The sequence below is a fragment of the Ixodes scapularis genome, unplaced genomic scaffold, assembly GCF_016920785.2.
Source record: "Ixodes scapularis isolate PalLabHiFi unplaced genomic scaffold, ASM1692078v2 ptg000101l_1___fragment_3__unscaffolded, whole genome shotgun sequence".
NCBI classification, from domain to species: domain Eukaryota; kingdom Metazoa; phylum Arthropoda; class Arachnida; order Ixodida; family Ixodidae; genus Ixodes; species Ixodes scapularis.
Window position 1 is genome coordinate 76,785 of NW_024609911.1, and position 20,332 is coordinate 97,116.

The window sequence follows — 20,332 nt, forward strand, 5'->3', positions numbered from 1 at the left end:
ACCCAAAATGTGTCCCCTCCAAGCTTGAAAATGTCTACTATCCCAGCGCACATGTCGCTTCTTGCTAGTCTCTTGCGTGCTACTAAAGGCTGATAAGAAGCGAAGGACCTTACCCTGTAGCGTTCGTTTTACGCAAAGAAACGAGCTTGCTACCAAGCGAAGTAACCTGTTGTTCGCAGCGTGTTCCGTGAATGATCCGTACTCTTAAAGAGGTACTTCAACGAAATTTGAAAGATATCCGATGTGCTCAGAAATAGGCTGAATATGATCCACAATATCCGCAAATGAGAATCGCACGTTTGTATTTTGGGCCAGATGGCTGTATTTTTTCTGATAAACGGCCCACTCTGGCAATCGGAGAGCAGCCAATGGACAGCACGTGACATCCGGCGCAATCGTGACGTAGATTGTCTTGGGACGAGCAAAGCTGCGGCGAGGCTGATGTCGACAGGATGCCCCAATCATGCCAGTCACCGAAGCGGCCGAGGCACGCCAAGGATCGGGCCACTACAACTTGCCCCAAGCTGCTTTTGTGCGAATTTTGAGTGATAGATTAATCTTTTATAATCTTGTAGAGGGACAATAGCGAGGTCAGGAAAAAAAAAGTATTCCCGGTGAAAGGCAAGTTTCTCTTTCCCCTCTTCTCTCGAAGTGGCCGGAGACCTGACGGGATGACGCCTGGCTCAAAGCCTGTATAGTTATAGGCAAGACAGGCATCGTCACCACCTGTCAAGGTTCCTAGACGGGTACAACAAACGCGGCTTTATCGACATCAACCAAGTGCCATTTAGTAATCGTTTATTAGATTTAAAATTTATTTTCGTGTCTTTTTCAACAATAGATTGGTGTGTTATACTGCTCCCTTGAACACGTATAGACTATGAAATAAGCGCCGAACTCTTGTTGTTGCATCCCTTTAAAATATTAGAAAACAAATATTTGTGCACTGGCAATAAGGAACTTTTCCATTTTGTTGCAAAGCACGCGGTCTGCATCTGTTGAACTGCTCAAAGTTTCTAATATCCAAACATAAACCCAAACACCCGATAGTCTTTTGTAAATGATAAAGAAACAAAAAAAAATATACCACTAGAAACCTGTGGCGGTTCCTGGCAGGAAACGCTGAACTCCGACTGTCGGCTTAATGTGCTGTAGTCGAATTCGAAGAAACGTTCGCAAAACTCTTTGAAGCAAACAAGCACCTTCTGGTGGGTAACAATCTGACACGATGAAGTAAACATGAGTAAGTATCAAAATACCAAGGCACAGAACGTTTATGTTAGGATTAGATAAAGTATATTTCGGATCACAGTCGATGTGCCCTCTGTGATCTCAGTAAGAAGCAGTGTTGTACACTGCATCCAAAGTTTCACTTCCGGTGTATCGCTTAACACTTAAATAAAGAGTTCAAAAAAATCTTTTGTTTTCGAGGAGCAAATATTACAGGACCATTCACATTTGGCATTTCTCAAACGCACGTCAGTACTTCCATGGAAACAAGCTAGAGTCATTGTCTGCTTACGAAACGCGGGGCATATGGACCCTAATGTTTTATTATAACTCAGCAGCCAATGAGATTTTGGGGTTATTCGATAACGCCGAACAATTAAGATAGCAAAATATTTAAAATATAAACCACGCCCGGTTTGTTTAAGCTGTCAGCGCTCAGCTAACCTGCAGGCCATTAGTCTCTAAAACCAACGACCCTCACCTCAAAACAGTTCATTTTTAATGGCGCTAACTGCGTCGCAGGCGATCGTGTCACTTGCACTTACTTGACGCCCGATCGCTGTAGTAGATCGACCCAGTGTTCGGGGTTGTAGAACTCGCAGGTGAACTTCGATGCAAACTCCTGGTACGTGATGTTGGGCCTGTAGTTGGCGCGCATGAAGTCCGAGAAGAGGCTGTTCTGTCGCCCTTTCCAGTGGTACCAGAGCCACTCGGAGCCGAAGCTCGGCACCGAGAACACGCCCCAGTAGAGCAGTACACCCACCTGCGTAGCACGCACACACAGCATGCATTGACGATGAAATCACTTGAGTTACACATGTAGTCAAATGCAACAAATATGCGGTAGCACTCAGTGGATTTTGAACAATCGCGGTGCTTTGGCTGTGGTCAAAGGTATTATATGTATATTTCTCGCACCGCTCCAACGCGCCACATGAGCCCTTTTACCACAATCCTGCCATAATACGTAGATAAAAGCATTGCTGAGGAATTTTAAATGTTTTGCGCCATCTGGTTACATACTGAACCTGAGCGCGGAGTGAGCGTTCGGTTGGGACTCGTGGTATGTTTCGTTGCTGATCGCAAGTTGAAGCTGAACACTCACATAGCACTCATGTCCACCTGCGTCCCCGCGATGGGCTACGGTGCGCGAAAGAAGAAATTCGGCACTACGTCCTTGTTACCTGTAGGTGGTATACCTCGGCAAACCTCACTCATAAGGCCCCTCACTCACCCTCACTCACCCTCAGCTTCATGGGTGAGATGAGGGTGAGTGAGTTTCTGAACCAGAAAAATTTATGAGTGTGAGGGTGAGTGAGGGCCGTGAGTGCGTGAGGGGCGTGAGGGCAGTGAGTGTGCGAGTGGCACGAGTGCGTGAAGGGAGTGAGGGATGCGAGGGCCGTGATGGCGGTGAGTGCATGAGGGGTGTGAGGGCCATGAGTGCGTGAGGGCGGTGAGTGCGTGAGTCCCCTTCAGACGGAGCAACTTTCTCAGCAATTTTGGTGCTGCTGGCAGGTTGTTCCGTAGTTTTCCTTAGATCGACACGAATTGCTGAGATGGGGTCCGGCTCCAAACAAGCGAGCAACTCGGAGCAATTCGAACACGTTTGAAGCGGCTGCATCGAATCAGGCACGCGATATTTTTACGTGATACCTCGTGCCGGTGATGATGACAACAAAATAATTGGTTCTGGTTTGAAATGGATCGTTTTTGGAAATAAACTGCTTGTGAACGATGCATTAGTATTCTCAACGAGATTTTAATGCATAAAAACAGGTTTATAGAGTGTAATTGTGTGTCTAAATAGTGCAAGAAAAATAAAATTTCATAATGATGATGGCAAATTGCAGCAATTCGTTTCTACGCGTGAACACGGGTGGCGCGTGTTGCTGGTGTGGCGACGTCAAGTTTCTAGGCGAAATTGCCCCATGTGAAGCCGGCCTCAGTGGCGTGAGGGCCATGAATGCGTGAGGGCCGTGAGTGCGTGAGGGGCGTGAGAGGCGTGAGGGCTGTGACGGCTGTAAGAGCCGTGAGGGCGGTGAGTGCGTGAGTGGCGTGAGGGCCATGAGTGAGTGAGGGGCGTGAGGGCGATGAGTGGCGTGAGGGCTGTGAGGGCGGTGAGGGGCGTGAGGGCCATGAGTGCGTAAGGGCGGTGAGTGCGCGAGGGCCATGATTAGCGTGAGGGGCGTGAGGTTCAGTGAGGGTGAGTGAAGGGCTGAAGGTGAGTGTGGCTGTGAGGATGAGGGTGAGTGAGGGGCTGAGGGTGAGTGTAGCTGTGAGGGTGAGGGTGAGTGAGGGGCCTAGGTGAGTGTGGCTGTGAGGGTGAGGGTGAGTGAGGGCGACCTAAAATGCCGACCTCTGGTAGGTGGTGCTGACTCAGTCCTCACACCTCACAGACTATAATTCGTTTCACTGTAACGTGGAAAAAGAAAAACGCTGCCGCGTCTTCAAGACAATCAAAACTCCGGAGGCTAAGTGAGTGACAGCCCTTACCAATGGCACAGGAGTAAAAGCGTAGCGAAAGTAGTTGGAGAAGAAAGGGAGGCGGAGCCCTCCTTCTGACACGGTCCATTTTGTGTGTGTCCCAGGCGTCGCTTTTCTGTCCCTCTTAACGATGATTAGGCCATCACTTAAACTTCGTAAAAAGTAAATGTTGCAACTGCACGTAACTAGTGAGATAGAATATAGTCACGTGTCCCTCTGCAAATCCTCGATTGGCTCACTGCGACCATTGTTGTCTCTTGCCAGCGAATGGTCGGACGTAGTTTGAACGGTATAATACTGATGATAATAGACAGTTTTAGTGGACCGTACGCTATAGCTTTGCGTACGCAAAAAAAATTGCGGGTCGTGAGTGCGCATGCGCAGAACGCAATAGAGGGGCTAGCGTATTGCGTACGCACGCAACGCTGGGGATTTTGCGTTGCTGGCTAGCAGGCCTTGCGGGACGCTCTCGAGAGATCTCGGACCCAACGAGAGCGCCAGTTTCAAGATGGTGGTTGCCTCGACTGGCGCAGCAAGGGGGACGTGGTGTTTTCGAAGTTCTGCGTTACGTGAAATTGCGTGGTGTTCAGCTCGGCGATTCTTTCTGGGACCTACAGCGGTCGAATCAGATCGCCCTGCAGCTGAAGGAGTGCACAGTGGAAATGTTCTCCGCTCGCAGTGTGCGTCGACGCTGCGATCTGCTCTACGCTAAGCCTACTCTCACAGTTCATCACCGACGGACGAACGATTCTAAAAGAAATCGCCGAAGTTCTCGCTATGCACTGGACATCAGGGTCATGAATTTCATTCCGCGATAGCATTGATAAAAGGTGCCATTTCCACGGGACAACTAACGGAGGCTCCGTGATCGAATTTGGCTACGCACTCGTACTCGTAGCCTCTGTACCCCGCTGAAAAGCGCGCTTGACGAGGCAGCTGTGGCTTGGTTTGATCTGAAATAAAACGATTGGACACTTTTTCTTTTTCAATATTCCTTTCCGGGAGCATGGTTGTGCTATAAGCACGCGGAATTCTACGGCTCTAGCAAATTTAACCAAGATCATGCGCGGTGTTCACTCGAAAACGTGACGCACAGCTAAATTTAGTCCGAGCAGGTCATTTTTAGCGTACGCTATACTATTGCGTATTGCGTACGTAAGATCCAGCAACGCTATACTAAATCTGTCTGTTGTTTTAGTAAGGTCACATAATATCTCCATGATAATGTTTTTTTGTGTGTTGTCTTGGGCCAACGGATATAGCATTCATATGTTTTGACATTGTTGGATATATGAGTAAGCTTTGCTTTTGACTGTAGTTTCAACACCCGCCTCCAACCCGCTTTTATTTTAATTTACCTTGGCCTCGTCAAACCACGCTGGCACAGGCCTGCTGTCCAGATGATCCCAGCGGGCGTAGTACTCCCTGGCAGAGGACGAAATACATGCGCACAGCAGTAGGAGCCCGGCAAGCCCCCAGGCTGCGCCGCTGTAGCGTCCCCGCGGCGTCATTTGGCGTGTCTCTGAGACTCGTCGACGCTGCAGGAACAGGTGGCAGTCCCATTGTATTAAGGACGAAAACAGCTAAATACACGTATTTACATGAAATCTCTAAAGCAACAAATGAACCTTGCCAACACGCTATGGTTCCGCCGAAGAAAAGCATAAACCAATATGTTTATCACTCTGCACCAGAGCATGCAAAAAATGATGTGAGACTAAGACGTACTGGACAAAAGCGGAGGATTGTAGAATGCGTGTATCAGCAGTTTGGATGCACAGGCGTCTTATATGACACCCCATTCAAAATATTAGTAGTATGCATATATTTGATTATTAAATAGTTAAGCATTAATTACAGTGGCCCTTACCGTTTGCCGTTTAACAGGTTCCTTATAGTTAGCGGAAAAACAACTCGGTGAAATCGGTGAGAGTGGTTACATGTCAAGTGGTACAGCGCAAAACCTAAGATTTATATGTCTTGCCGTAAAAGTATTTTTTTTTTAGAGCGTATAATTTAATTGGACATGAGTGATGATATATGTCTGCGTATGTTTAACATCGCCACTTCTGAGAAATATGCTGAAAAGAACAGCGGAAAGTTCAGGTCTGTTGCAAGTTTAATTGAATAGCTCCCGCCAAAGCTTAAGTACAACGACACTCCGAAAAAACATATTTCGACAAAAAGGAGGGCTAGTGGACCAGTGGCTATTCTGTGTCGAACTACTGCGCAGAGATACATGGTATACACCATCGACTTGGCGATTTTATAAAACGTATATTGTTGATGGCAGACCAACTCTCTGTAGTCGGAAACTTGCGCGTTAGCGGATGTTTTTTTTTTTTCTTTTTTCTTTTTTTCTTTTTTTTTTTTACGCAATAGGAATGAATCATTTTTCTTATATGATCTTTATCCCTGTAGTCTTCAGTATTTTGAATATTGGAAGTTGAGCAAAGGGGGGGGGGGGGGGTTGAGCACGAGCGTGAACGAAAGATGTGTATAGCAATTCAGACTTACGGGTTTTAGAGAAGGAAGCTTCTTTTGCTTTAACGAGACCATGAACTTATTTTCCAAATTCTTCCTATTTACTTTAATCTTCAAATAAAAATTGAAATGATAAATCATGTCGTGACGTGCTCGGGCACGGGAGGTTTTGACTCCAAGCTCCCACCGTGCTTTTTAAGCACACCGTGAAGCTTGTCATTCTCAAGGGAGGATAAGTGCCGTCACGGCGCTCATTGACCACGAACGCTAATTCAAATATTCATCGACGGATTGATTGTTGACGAGCGCGCACGTCCGAGCTACGCAGTGCTCATGCCCGTTGCTTGAACTGGGTACGGCTGACGTGCATGAGCACCGCAGTTATATCACAGTGAAAAGGCGGAGGGCATTCGAAGCAAAGAAGGTACCATATATACCGCTATATTTTCAAATGTTCGTACCGAAAACCAGGCTTCAGGCTCTCTATGCTCCTGCACCAGTTTTAGTTTGACGCACTAAACGATATGTGATTAGTCAAATCCCAATTTATCTCAGACGAAAATTTATTTCATGGTCCCTTCAATAGTGTTTGAGCAGACGGTACGTTGGGAATTGCTGTCCTAGCGGAAGGTTGCTCAAATCATGCATGGGAGTGGAGGCACCAGTCCCGCTGGCAACGTGAAACTTTAGCGCACGGTCTACTAAAAGTTTATAATCTTCAGAAACGTTTTGGCCACTTCTGCAAAATCAGCTGCACCTAGCGGCTAAAACAAAAATGAAAGCCGTTTACAATTCCCTGTAATGCCGAACTAGAGCGCAGCTCTTGAGGAGGAGTAGGAAAGGGTACTGGAAGGGGGGAGCAGTCATGTGACCTCGGGGGGGAGGGGAGGGGAGTCACGTGACCTCGGGGGGGGGGGGGGGGGGTCACATGACCTGGGGGGGGGAAACGTGACCTTGAGGGGTCACGTGACCCCCGAGAAATATTGTACCGCTAGATTTAGCGGGGAAACCTTTCCGCTAAATCTAGCGGGGAAATTTTTTCACTAGATTTAGCGGGGAACTTGTTCCGCTAAATTTAGCGGGGATATTTTTCCGCTACATCTAGCGGGGAAAGTTTTCCGTTAGATTTAGCGGGGAAATTTTCCCGTTAGATCTAGCGCGGAAATTTTCTGCTAGATCTAGCGGGGGAATTTTTTCCACAAGATTTAGTGGAGAAATTTTACCGCTAGATTTACCGGGGAAATTTTTCGGCTAGATTTAGCGCGGAAATTTTTCAGCTAATTTTAGCGGGGAAAATTTCCCGCCAGATTTAGCGGGAAAATTTTTCCGCGACATTTAGCAGGAAAATTTTCCCGCTAGATCTAGCGGGGAAATTTTTCCACTAGATTTAGTGGGAAAATTTTCCCGCTAAATTTAGCGGGGAAATTTACCCAGAATGCACCGCGCCGTTACGCTGACGGCGACGCCGACGCCGCTCAAGCCGGAAACGGGCGCTTAAGAAATGCGCTCTAAAAGCTGTAACGGCACGTCACGGCCGGACTGATGGATACGGTCTAGCTGTTTTACGGCCTCTCCAATGAGGCAGGATGACGTCTATGGTTGTAACACGGCACATCCACATACTTGAGCCCAGTCGGCGTCGGCGTCGGCGTAATCGCGCTAAATTTAGCGTGAAAACTGACTACACGTGTCCTCAACACCAATTCTATTCCCCGCTAAATTTAATGGGAACGTTGACTTCTCGTGGCCTCAACAGCAACTCAGTTTTCTTTTAAATTTATAGGGAAAATTGACGTCACTTGACTTGAATCCCAATTCAGCTTCCCCTCTAAATATAGCCTGCAAAATGACATTGCCTGACTTGGTGTCAGGTCACCTAGGAACAAATTCAGTTTCTCCGCTAGATTTAGCAAAAAAATTGACGTCACGTACGGAGGAGGAGGGAAAGGTGCGGTGGAGGAGGAGAAGGAGGAAAGAGGAACTGTATTAAGGTGGTGATGCAAGCGAGTTGGTTCATGACTTAGGAAATTTGAAACAGCGCGCAAAAGGACGAAGACAACGAGAGAAGAGCACAGGACAAGCACTGACTATCAACTGAAGTTTTAATAAAAACGGCTCAAAACAAGAGAACACCACACAGCCAACCAACACCGAAACAACCAATGGCGTGTCGCCTACCATGCATCTATAAAATGGATCTCTTTTTTGTGCAGATAAACCGAAGGCTGGCTGACGCAGTGCCCCGCGCCAGCTTTTTTGATAGCATGCGCCTGCAGCACCTCTCTTTGCGCTTTTGTGCGCCCCCGGCCAATGATTAAGGTATCTTGGAAGACGGGGTGACACTGGCAGTCTCTGCAATGTACGTATAAGTGACCTCCTGTTATTGACCGCAGGGGATTCGCATGCCCACGGATTCTCTCGTTGACGCAGCGTCCCGATTGTCCTATATAAATTCGTCCGCATGACAATGAAATTTTGTAGATGACACCCACAACGTAATCCACGAACTTGTTGGCATGCTTAACCGTACTTGACATCTTATTACTGCTTGCCTGGTTTACGCGCGGGCAAAGTTGTCCTAATTTTTGAGGCGCCGAAAAAACCATTGGCATAATGAACCGGTTAGCCACTTTTTTTAATTATGTGAAACCTTATGTATATATGTTTAGGCTTATGTATATATGTTTGTTTAGGCTTTACTTTAGGTTCCTGAGATCCGCTCTTGACTTTCTTTTGCTATGCGACATTTACCTAGCGAAGTTCGATAGGTCTATACAAACGGCATTGTGTCAACAGGTGTGCAAGATATACAGATATGTTGACGATTATCTGATGTTCTTAAGGGGTGTCGGCAGATTGTCTTTGCAAAAGATTGTAGATGATGTAATAACCGTTTTCAAGCGCTGCTCTCCAGGCCTAACGTTCACATACGAACTGCAAGACGGTCAGTACTTGCAGTTTTTGGATTTACGCTGCAATTCACTGGGCAACATGTGTGTTGGCGCTACAACCCGCGAACCAAGAAGGAAATCCTGCCATACGATTCCGCCCACTCTAAACTTGTGAAACGAAACATTGCCACGTCATGCCTCCAAGCTTCACTGTACAGGTCCTGTCACCATGCCATGCTTGACAGCTCTGAAGCTCAGGTCAAGCGACTTTTAGGAGCAGGATTTCCTCTGTCCGTTTTGCTTGGTGTCTCTCAGACACTCTTGAAAAAAGTCAAGAGCGGTTCTCAGAAACCTAAAGTAAAGCCTAAACAAAGGCCTCAGGTTGTCCCAAATATACATAAGGTTTCACATAATTTAAAAAAAAAAGTGGCTAACCGGTTCAATGTGCCATTGTTTTTTTCGGTGCCTCAAAAATTAGCACAACTTTGCCCGCGCGTAAACCAGGCAAGCAGTAACAAGATGTCATGTACGGTTAAGGATGTCAACAAGTTCGTGGATTGCGTTGTGGGTGTCATCTACAAAATTCCATTGTCATACGGGCGGGTTTATGTAGGACAATCGGGACGCTGCGTCAACGAGAGAATGCGTGAGCATGCGAATTCCCTGCGGTCAATGACAGGAGGTCACTTATACGTACATTGCAGAGACCGCCAGTGTCACCCCGTCTTCCAAGATACCTTAATCATTGGCAGGGGGCGCACAAAAGTGCAAAGAGAGGTGCTGGAGGCGTATGCTATCGAAAAAGCTGGCGCGGGGCACTGCGTCAGCCAGCCTTCGGTTTATCTGCACAAAAAAGACATCGATTTTATAGATGCATGGTGAGCGAAACGCCATTGGTTGTTTCGGCGTTGGTTGGCTGAGTGTTTTTTCTTATTTGAGCCGTTTTTAATAAAACTTCAGTTGATAGTCAGCGCTTGTCCTGTGCTCTTCTCTCGTTGTCTTCGTCTTTTTGCGCGCTGTTTCCAATTTCCTAAGGAAAGAGGAGGAGGAGAAAGAAAGGAGTCGTAGTAGCAGAGAGGAGGAGAATGAAAGGAGGAGGAGGGGAGAGGAGAGGGGAGAGGAGGAGGAGCAGAAAGAAGGAGGGGAGGAGGTGAGGAGGAAAGCAGCACGATATGAGGGGAGCAGGATGGAAGGAGGAGGAGGAGGAGGAGGAGGAGGTGAGGGTACGCAGGAGGAGGAGGGGCATACCCTCCCTTCCTCCTCCCCTCCACCTCCTCCACCCTTCTGTTCCTTCTTCTATCCCCTCCTCCTCCTTTAATTATCCTCTTCTCCCCTCCTCCTTATCCTGCGCTCCCCTCCACCTCCCCTTCGGTACCTTCCCCCTCCTCCTCAAAAGCTGTGCTCTAATTTCGCATCACAGAGATTTGTAAACATTTTTCATATTTCGCTTTCTGCATTTCAGCCAAAAATGCCGACAGCTTAGAAACAGAGTACTCTTCGGACTTTCTTAGGTGCAGGCATTTGGTCCTTCGAAGACCCAGCGAATGCCGTGAGCAGGGCACAAGAAGTCTTTGTGCAAAATCACGGTACACAATTTCTCTGTTTAAAGGGGAACTCCGCCGCCACTTTGAGCTACCTAATCCAAAGGCATAATCTGAATGCGGATGGCTTCCTGATCCCGAAATGCTATGTCGTTCTCCCAGATTCACTCTAGTTAATTAAAAAAAGTGATATTTTGTTTGCTGCCGAAACCGAAACATCGTTCTCCCTAGTTTTTCCCCAGTTTTCCCCGCCGCCCAAGCGTGACGTCACTTGTGTGCAGCGATGCGCGCGGCCGGCAATCGGGTACGCTCGCGCCCGCCTTTCTCGCGTCTAAGAGCAAAAGAGCCCGGCCGTTTGTGCTGTTTGAAGCTGATAATTATCTATATTTGCACAAAGTATGGCCTTGGCCTACGTGCCCAACTATAGGGAGTATTCACTGGCGGCCATAGCTGTGTGCGCGAATTCTGAGCGCGTGCTGACGGCGAGCTTCCACAGTTCTTTTGAAACGTGCATTCCGCACCATCGAGAACGCCGGTCTTAGCAGCCTACTGATGTGAGCTCGTTCTGGGCATGCGCTCTAAACAGCACCCACAAATATGGCGTCCAGTGTATGCTTCCTATAAGAAAGTATAAAAAAAAAAATAAAAACGGAAGCAATTGGAATTTTACCGTTTTTGCAACTCGCTACGCTCAAGCCGCGGCTCGCTATTTCATAATATCGCCAGTAAACCCGTTCTTCTTTTATTAGAAGATGGCTGGTGAAGAAAGGTCGAAGGTCACGCAATATATTATTTGACGAATTGCCAAAGCATCGCGGAAAATGCTCGGAATGTGGGTACAGATGCCCCACACGCTCGTATGACCTGAAGGAACCTGCCATTTGTTTTAGATCTCCTTTTGAAAAGTTGCTGTTGCAGGCGTCAGCACGTGTAACTACTCCTGTGGCGTGAATATGCTCCTTGAGATCCGTAGACCATTTCTGAAACGCGCTTCTGGTCGATGCCATTTTCAGCGTTAGTGCGTGTGGCGCGTAGATTGCTCGCCTTCCATTGCTATGAACATGGTCGTGCTGGGCTGGGACCTAAGACATGTAAACTGCGATTCTCGTGAACAATGAAATGCATAGAATGAATGAACTGCATTCGTGTAGATCAGATGGCAGGTCATGAAGATCGTTTTAAAATGACGATTAAAAGAACTTCGAAACCACCAAGCCAAACATCAAGGTGCAATGGAATTCATTCATTTGTTTATTTTCTGGGCTCATGAACAGCTTGACGCCTTGGTAACGATGCACAACAAAAGGTTCACAGGTTAGTTACAACAGTCTTGAAAGCTACAAAATTTGGGTTAAAAACATCAATATCTGCTCCCCTGAGGGTATTGTAGAAGTCTTGAATACGGGTCATGGGACTGGTTTGGAATGCCTATAAAATACACAAATACACTGTTCATCTCAAAATGAAGAATATTTGCTTGAAGATACAATAGTGCGTGAAGTACAGAAAGACATCATAAATCTTTTAATTAAAAATAAGTTAACAAAAGTTGCTAAAAAATATGTACCCGTATTTTTTCTCTTTACTTTTCGAGTAGAATGCAACGCGTTCAAACACCCATCCACGAGAGCTCTTGGGAAAAGGGTAATTCTATATAACATTTTTTGTCAGCACAGTTTTCATCAGCTGTAAATCTGAATGCCTCCCCTCAACAACATTAATATTTTCATGGTTAAAAAAAAAACTTCAGCACTATATAAAATTTCTCCGCAATGGAATAAATTAAACACGTTGTCACCACTTTTTCTGCAAACAACATTGCACGCCAACCATTTAACGAACCAGGAAGGCTCTGTCGTATTTTAAGGAGCTCAACACCTGCTCCATAAACCCCTGTAATAGCAGACAGGAATGGCAATATGTCGAAAGTCATCTCTAAATTCAGACTTGAACTTTGTTTAGACGTTTCACTTCTCGTCTTCAACATATCGGCCGCGTGAGTAGAACTCCGAGAGTAGCCCGAGCTAGATTCGATGTCCGAAACAAAAAGTGTTTATAAAAAAATAAAAAAAAAATCACTGAGCCAATTGTAAATAACAAATGTGACTGTGCGAAATGTCGACTGTAGTGCTAGGTCGTGTAGTGTATATCTCGATGTTATTCGCGCCCTTCTTTAGACGGGTGTCGTAATGGTCACAGCCGGCTTGAGTTTGCGCTTGCCGCTTTTGAAGCTGTTCCAGCTGCTGAAGGAAACTGAACTCGCAGCACGCGGCTATAAAGTATTCCGAGCAAAAGTTAAAATGTTTCACGTGACACTCGTTTTCTCGGCACACAGCTCGCGCAAAAGCACCTGGACGCGGCTGGCCTCCAATGCTGCCGGGGAGCGCTGTTTTTTTTTTTTCTCCCACGAAAAGAAGGGCAAAAAAAGAAGCTTTTTCCCGGCACTGTTTTTACAGTCTATCGCGGAGCACGTATTGCTACCCATTGCAAAGGAACTTTCAAACTTGAAGCTGCGAAAAAATTATCTCGATCGCTGGCGTCCGGAAAGCCACTTCGCGGGCCGCGGCTGCCCGAGTCGCTCGTCTGCCAGCACATTCGTGACGTACGCGGGTAGGGAAAAGTAGGGATTTTTCATTGTTGCCAGTAGAAAGTCGCCTCCTGGAACCCTCACGGCCGGCGTATCTTGAAAATTCAATAACTTCACGGAAAATTTTTCTTTTCTTAAAATATTTTGGTTATCACTGGAGAAAGGGTTATTGACGCGGTCTGCAAATTCCCAGCCAAATCGAAGTATACCAAAAAATCGGCGGAGTTCCCCTTTAACGTGCCTGCTGCAAACAATTATAGGTATATTTTTAAACGCTCGCTCAAGATTCCCCTTAGTATTGTCTTCTACGCGTTGCATAGCTATTCATCGTTGAAACGCCGGTAGACAGGCGCGCCAAAAGTCTTCCCCGATGTCGACCTGCATTTTGGGACACAAGGGTAAATCATTGAGCAATGTGAAACAGAACCCGCTGAGCAGCAGCGTGGATCAGCTAAAATAATTGGGGTTGCAGCGTCCCCACGCAGAAAAGTGCACATGGTTTCTTCTGCTACGGATCAGGCAGTTTGACAAAGGAGCGCGGTAATCTACAGCATGAAGATTAACGTTTTAGGGCAATTTAGACGGCCCGCAAAATCGGTTTCTGAACCTGTGGCGCTGCGATTTACTATAGAGGTGGAAGCAGGTGGTGGAAGTTCACAGCGAAAAAATCAGGTAGTAAATTTATCTATTTAAAATAAAGAAGCAAACAAAATAAAGAAACTTGTTCTCGGCAATCTACGCCGCGACTTCGCAGAGGATGCACGCATAGAGATAATTGCTGCCGACAAATGGCGTACGCCACGTCGAGGGACTGCCGGGCGAATCGAGTTACGATAGCATGCATACGACCCCGCAAAGGAACCCGAATCGACTGGGGCTGCATCGACGGTGCGTACGCCATCTGTCGGCAGCACTTATCCCTTTGCGTGCATGGTCTGCGAGGTGGCGTCGTAGAGTACCCAGGTCAGGTTTCGGTTTTTTGACGCAGAAGTACGCCTCTCTCCGCGCTTGGAAGGAGCTGCAAAGCTGAGAGACCGATCTCACGAAAACTTGATCACGAAAGAGAGGTGCCGCCTCGGTGGCTCCGAGGCGAGAATGCCGGCATACGGATCCCCATGTGGTGGGTTCGAATCCCTGCCGAGGTGCTCGCAATCTGACGGAGGCTTCTTGCGGAGAAGGCGCCGTGTAACCGAGCATTTGGTTGCGCGTAAAACAAATCCCCAGATGGTTGAAATTAATCCTCAGTCCTCCGCTGGGGTGTGCCAGATGCCCGTCGTTGTCTTTGCACGTAAAACTCCCGAATTTAACTTTCACTTTGACGAAAGATAGGTCACACACATACCTCCGGAGCGCCAATCGATTTGCATCGCCGCGTTCCCTGACGCTCCGCCGTGCCTTCTGCCGAGAGCCGCGCAGTGCGCACGCGCGTCCTTTTAATGCGATAGTATTATTCAGCTACCCCCCATACTCTACGGCCTCCTAATACGCAGTAGGAATGAGCAGTAGAGCGTTTCAGCTCACATTTTCACATTCACACATTCTTCGAAGAACCTGACGAGTTTAACGTCGTCCTCGACGTCCTCCTAGATGACGGCCTTCAGGTCTTCATAAAAGGTCGTCCTTGCATTTGTCCCACTGGTCTTCCTTGAGGTCATCCTAGACGTCACTCTTGGGGTCGCCAGGAGGTCACCCTAGAGGTCGTCCTAGAGTCGTCTTTGACGTCGTCCAGGATGTCTACGACGTCTTTCTTGAGATCATTCTGAAGTGGTCCTTACGATCGCCCTAAAAAATATTCTAGACGTCGCCCTCGACGTCTTCCTTGAGATCTCCCTTCAGATTGCCCTAGAGGTCTTCCTAGACGTCGCCTTTCATGTCGCTTTCCACGACGTCGAGGACGACGTCGTTCTTGACGATGTCGTCCTCTAGGACGTCGTCTTAGACGTCGTCCTTGAGGTGGTCCTAGACGAGTGCTATCGGAATCTCTTATCTGTTGGATTGGTTGTTTGCTTTTCTAGAACGCTCTTAGGCGCCCGTTTCCGGCTTGAGCGGCGTCGGCGTCGCCGTCGCCGTCGGCGTAACCGCGTGGTGCATTATGGAAAATGTCTCAAAATGCAACGCGCGGGAATCGTGACGTTACAGGTGACGTCACGAGGGGCCCATGAAGTGCATTATGGGACATTCCCCATGATACAACCTGCGTGGAGGAGGAGGAGGGGGAGGGGAGGGGAAGGAGGAGGAAGAGGAGGACGAGGGGAGGGGAGGAGGAAGTAGGAGGTAGGTGGAGGGTAGGAGGGTGGAGGAGGGGGGAAGAGAAGGGAAGAGGGGAGGAGGGATGAGGAGGAGAGGAGGGAGGGGAGGAGGGAGGAGGGGGAGGAGGTGCAGGAGGAGGAGAAAGAGGAGGAGGAAGAGGAGGGAGGAGGGGAGGAGAAGTAGCAGGGAGGATGAGGAGGAGGGCGGAGGGGTATACCCTCCCGTTAGTACCCTTTCCTCCTCCTCCCCAAATGCTGTGCTCTAATTTGGCGTTACAGGGTGTTGTAAATGTCTTTCATTAATTTATTTATTTATTGATACTGTCACACATTGCAGGGCTATTACAGCAGTGGTAATGTGCAGTGTTGTGCGAACATTCGAGTTTTCGAATAGTAGTTTCGAATAGTACTCTATTCGATATTCGCTTCGAGAGCAGTTGTAATATTCATGCTTTTCGAAGTGTTCGCAAACTCACGGTCGCAGGTTTGTTTACTGTCTAAAGACCAGAAAGAAACGATATCTAAAATCAAGAACATGCTCACACGTTCGGCAAAATGGTTTGATTGTTATGGAGCGAACTTTGAAATGTAATCATCGTAATTATTTCATCGACTTTTTTTAATAACGGGCAAAAGAAACCGAGGAACGAACTCCAGAGACGCCGGTGCCATCAATGCCAACCTTGGTGCCCTGGTTGTCAGCACTCTTTTCTCACCACCGCTACGTCCAGACAAATTTAGAAAAAACAGGTTTAGGATAAAAATAAATACATTCAGAAATTTCTCAAAACATCCATAATTGCCCAGAAACTTTTATTTCCGATAAAACTCAAAAACACGGTTTCTAAACATTTAAACTATAATATTTCGAAGGAATATTATATTATTACGGCGGCAAGGTGAGTGGATGACTTCGACATTGTCAAAACGACGCCGGCTAAGTCGGTTGGCAAGATGGACTAACGACAGCATGAGAAGTCCAGTTTGAAAGTATTTCTGTAAACTTCCCTCTAAAACGGCCAAGTTTTTCGAACGGCAAGTATTCGATATTTGATTTGAAAATATTCGACCTAAATTACTATTCGCTTCGAATTTGGTTCGAACCCCAAATCGACTATTCGCACAATTCTAGTAATGTGCTATAAAAAGTACAACTGGGTCGCTAAACTCGTCAAGCACAACTTTGTGCCCGAAGTTTGCGGAACGCGCTAATTGGACTCTTGCGACACTGAGACCACCGGGGACGCCTTTCAACTCCCCGACGACGACTTTCGGCGACAGTACCGGCTATCGAAAGCCGTTGTGCGTTGACTCTGCGACGAGCTTCGTTCGGCGCGCGGACTTCGAGGTGGCGGACAATCGCGTCTACCATGACCGTGGAACGGCAAGTTCTCTGCGCGCTCCGGTTCTTCGGAACCGGTAGCTTTCAAGGCATGGTGGCGACTGACGAGTACCTGTCAGTCTCTCACATGACTGTGAGCCGGGCTGTAAGAGTTTTTGCGCCTGCCATTTTTTTTTTTTTTTTTTTTGAAATATCCGAAGAGGTACTAATAAGCCGGTAGACAATTCAGAATGTTGGGAAAGAAACAAGAACCGGGGTAATTCTTGGATAGGGTCGAGTCTCCCGGCAGCCGGCAGAATTATTTCCCCGAAATTCTACTGGCAGTCGTCACTCATTGGCGGTCAAATCAGTTCGTCGAACAACGTGTCATCGAGAGATCGTTTCATCGGCACGCGATGTAGTCACATGAAAGAGATTTTCTTCCGTTAGAGGTATATACACATTAAACATTTTCACACCTTTATACATGTAAGTGGGGTGTCTCCTGACTAACACCCTAATAAGTGTAGCGATGGACCTTATTAAAGAAATGTAAACCTCACACGTTTAAAAATGTGCGAGTTTTTAAACACGTTTCTTAAAACGTGTGATAATGCACTACACCTTTTTATAAAGATGTAAAACTACAATAACCCTTCTCGTCAGGCTACACAATTAAGTGGGGTATCCTATAACTAACACCCTAATAAGTGTAGCAATATACATTAGAAAAAATGTAAACCTCACACCTTTAAAAATATGTGATTTTTTAAACACGTTTCTTATAACGTGTGATAATGCACTACACATTTTTTTAAAGATGGAAAACTACAATACCCCTTCTCGTCAGGCACGTAGCCAGGGGGGGCATATGGCCGTGGCCTTATGCCCCCCCCCCCCCCCCCCCGGCTACGTAAAATGGAAGATTTCGGGGGGGGGGAGGGGCCGAAATCTTCCATTTTGCTGGGGCCTCCTCTCCCCCCTCCCCCTTATAGAGCACTTTGCCATGGGCCACCCCCCCCCCCCCCCCCCCCTTAAGCAAAATTCTGGCTACGTGCCTGCTTCTCGTCAAGGTGTAGTTACCACAGTATATTTCTTTTCTGGGGTGTACATAGTGACTCGGGACCCAATAATATGACTGAACAAATAAATTACACAAACGAGTCGCCGAAACAGCATGTTGCTTCTTGGCGAGTGTCGAGGCAATTTCGGCCAAAAACCGGCTTCAATATTGGCGGGGTGTACGGTTTTGCGCCTCGTCCCGACATCCGGCAGGTATGGGTGTACCGATGCAAACAAACGATTTATGTCTAATAGCACTGGCACCACTGATTCCTTAGGAGGCTAGATCGCGGATAGAGGCCTGTATTACTGGGGTCGAGCGGCACCACCGGCAGTCATCGCTTGAGACGATCTTATGCGCGCTCTAGGAGAAACGGGAAAACTCAATTTTATTACGTTAGTAGGTTGTTCTCTGCCATGAAACGTCTATCGTGTTTCCGAAAATAACAGTTAATATTGTGGGCAAGAATATTAAACGCGTTAGAATACCAACCTTGTTTAAATAAATGTTGCGTGGCTGAGGGTCGAGGGCGACTTTGTTGGGCGTTAACTGTGATGTGTTTAGTGAGACAAGGGCTACCAAGAGTTATTGTGGAGTAATTCGTGATTTCGGAGTCATCAAAGCTCAGCAAACGGTAAGTTAAAAGGCCTTTACTTGGGACATTCGCATCGTTTTAACAGCTTGTAAATAGTACTTCATGGTGAAAGCTTTTGCTTTGAACTGCTGTGAGGGCTTCCGTGACAAACTGAAACTCGGAGCGTGCCGTTCAGTCGCTAAAAGTGCCATTTATTTAGCAACCGAAACAAGCGACGTCGGTAAACACAGCGGTCCTCCGGCCCATTTTTTGTAAATCGATGTTCGAACGTTTGACGAATGTATATTTGATCTCCAAGAACCCGACGTAATAATCGCAGCACGTCATAAAATGCTCGCCCTCAAGCACCGCGTACAAGCTTCCAATTTTTGAGTGTTTCTCCCGTAGAATTGCGTGCATTGCCTCATGGTGTAATAGGCCAAAACAACAAGGACGAAAACGAAGGGAGAACTAGACAGGACGCGGCGTATTGCCTGTCGTCAAGCAATGGCCGCCAGTGAGGCCAGTGACGGGCTCCCGATACGCGATCCAGACTTCCACTCTGAGAGTTCTAATGCATTACACCCGCGGAGTGCTGCCGTAGAACAGGCCCCGAACGAACTTGATTAATGCACCGAGTGCAGACTGATGCTGTCGCCATAGATGCTGTAGAAAAGTACCGATCTCAAACCGCAACTCGCGCCTTTTTGTTCGACGTGAAGGGTGGGAATGCGAGAGTGCAGTCGCTGCCATCGTTTATCTATAAACGTTGGTTGTTGCAACGTGGAACTTACATTTGCGATGACTTCCAATTAAGCAACTCGGCTGTCAGAGATATCTACAGTTGGCGTAATTTTTCGAAACCAGCTGACTACATGCATGCATGATGCATGTAGTCAGCTGGTATAAAAATGCATGATGAGAACTGTGACAACTGCTCGTGCATCCCGCTAAAATACGCTGGTAATGTAAAATACCTGGGTATGCACATAGACAAATATGTTAAATGGGATATTCACATAGACCAGGTTTGCAAAAAATTAAGGGTATTAATGGCCCATATGTACCACATCCAAGAACTAGTACCGCGATCCATACTTAAAATGATATACAATTCACTGGGTAAATCCGTACTTCAGTATGGAATAACAGTTTACGGGCACTGTGCCAAATATTTACAACTAAAGATAGAATCGATTCAAAAAGGATAGTTAGGAATATTGGGTACCGAAGCAGAGAAACTAATTTCTCAGATTATATGCATAAAGAATTAGAAATATTACGTTTCAGAGATCAAATGAAGTACGATATTATTATAAAGCATTTTTCACCAATAAATATAGGCGCGAAAATAAAAAAGAAAGGACATTAAGACCTAATAAAAAATTTGTTGAACCATTTGTAAGAACGAGATATGGAGAGGCCACAAGGAAATATTACATTCCTAAGCTTTATAATACATTACCCGATGAGCTACTAGAAATAAAATCCCCTAGAATAAAAACAAATAGCAAAAAAGTGGATAATTGAACAGGGAAAAAAAGATTCTTAAAAGGTAATAGGTATAACCGATGAGTATCCCCGAAACGCAGGATATAAAAGGTTGTTATTGTGTTCTATTATTAGAATTGTCTCGTAAGTCGTGAATTCTATTTTTCTTTGCGGTATGTAAATGCTAATTCAATATGATTCGACGGGTTTACACATGTACTCATCAAAGTAGGGGAACTTATATAAGCTGTAGAAGGAGGTGGAACTGCAGTAATAGGTACTAATATTGGTATGTTTTGTTGTTTTAGTTATGTGTGCAATAAAAATGCAGAGGCTCCTGTCGCGTCCCACACACACGCCATCATTGGCTTATGTGGGCTTCAAATTGTATTATTTTCAAACAAAGTAAATAAAGAT

General features: G+C 46.6%; 1 protein-coding gene across 1 annotated transcript in view; it reads right to left on the minus strand.

Annotated features, from left to right (window-relative positions):
- LOC121833944 (alpha-L-fucosidase-like) overlaps positions 1-11,933 on the minus strand; it is a gene marked incomplete at both ends in the record, with an annotated part of 58,980 nt that extends 47,047 nt beyond the window's left edge. Inside the window, 3 exons of the mRNA XM_042287659.1 lie at positions 1,776-1,993; positions 5,073-5,152; positions 11,906-11,933. Of these exons, the coding sequence (XP_042143593.1) occupies positions 1,776-1,993; positions 5,073-5,152; positions 11,906-11,933 (326 nt within the window). The remainder of the gene's footprint in view (positions 1-1,775; positions 1,994-5,072; positions 5,153-11,905) is intronic.
- Positions 11,934-20,332: the final 8,399 nt, after the last annotated feature.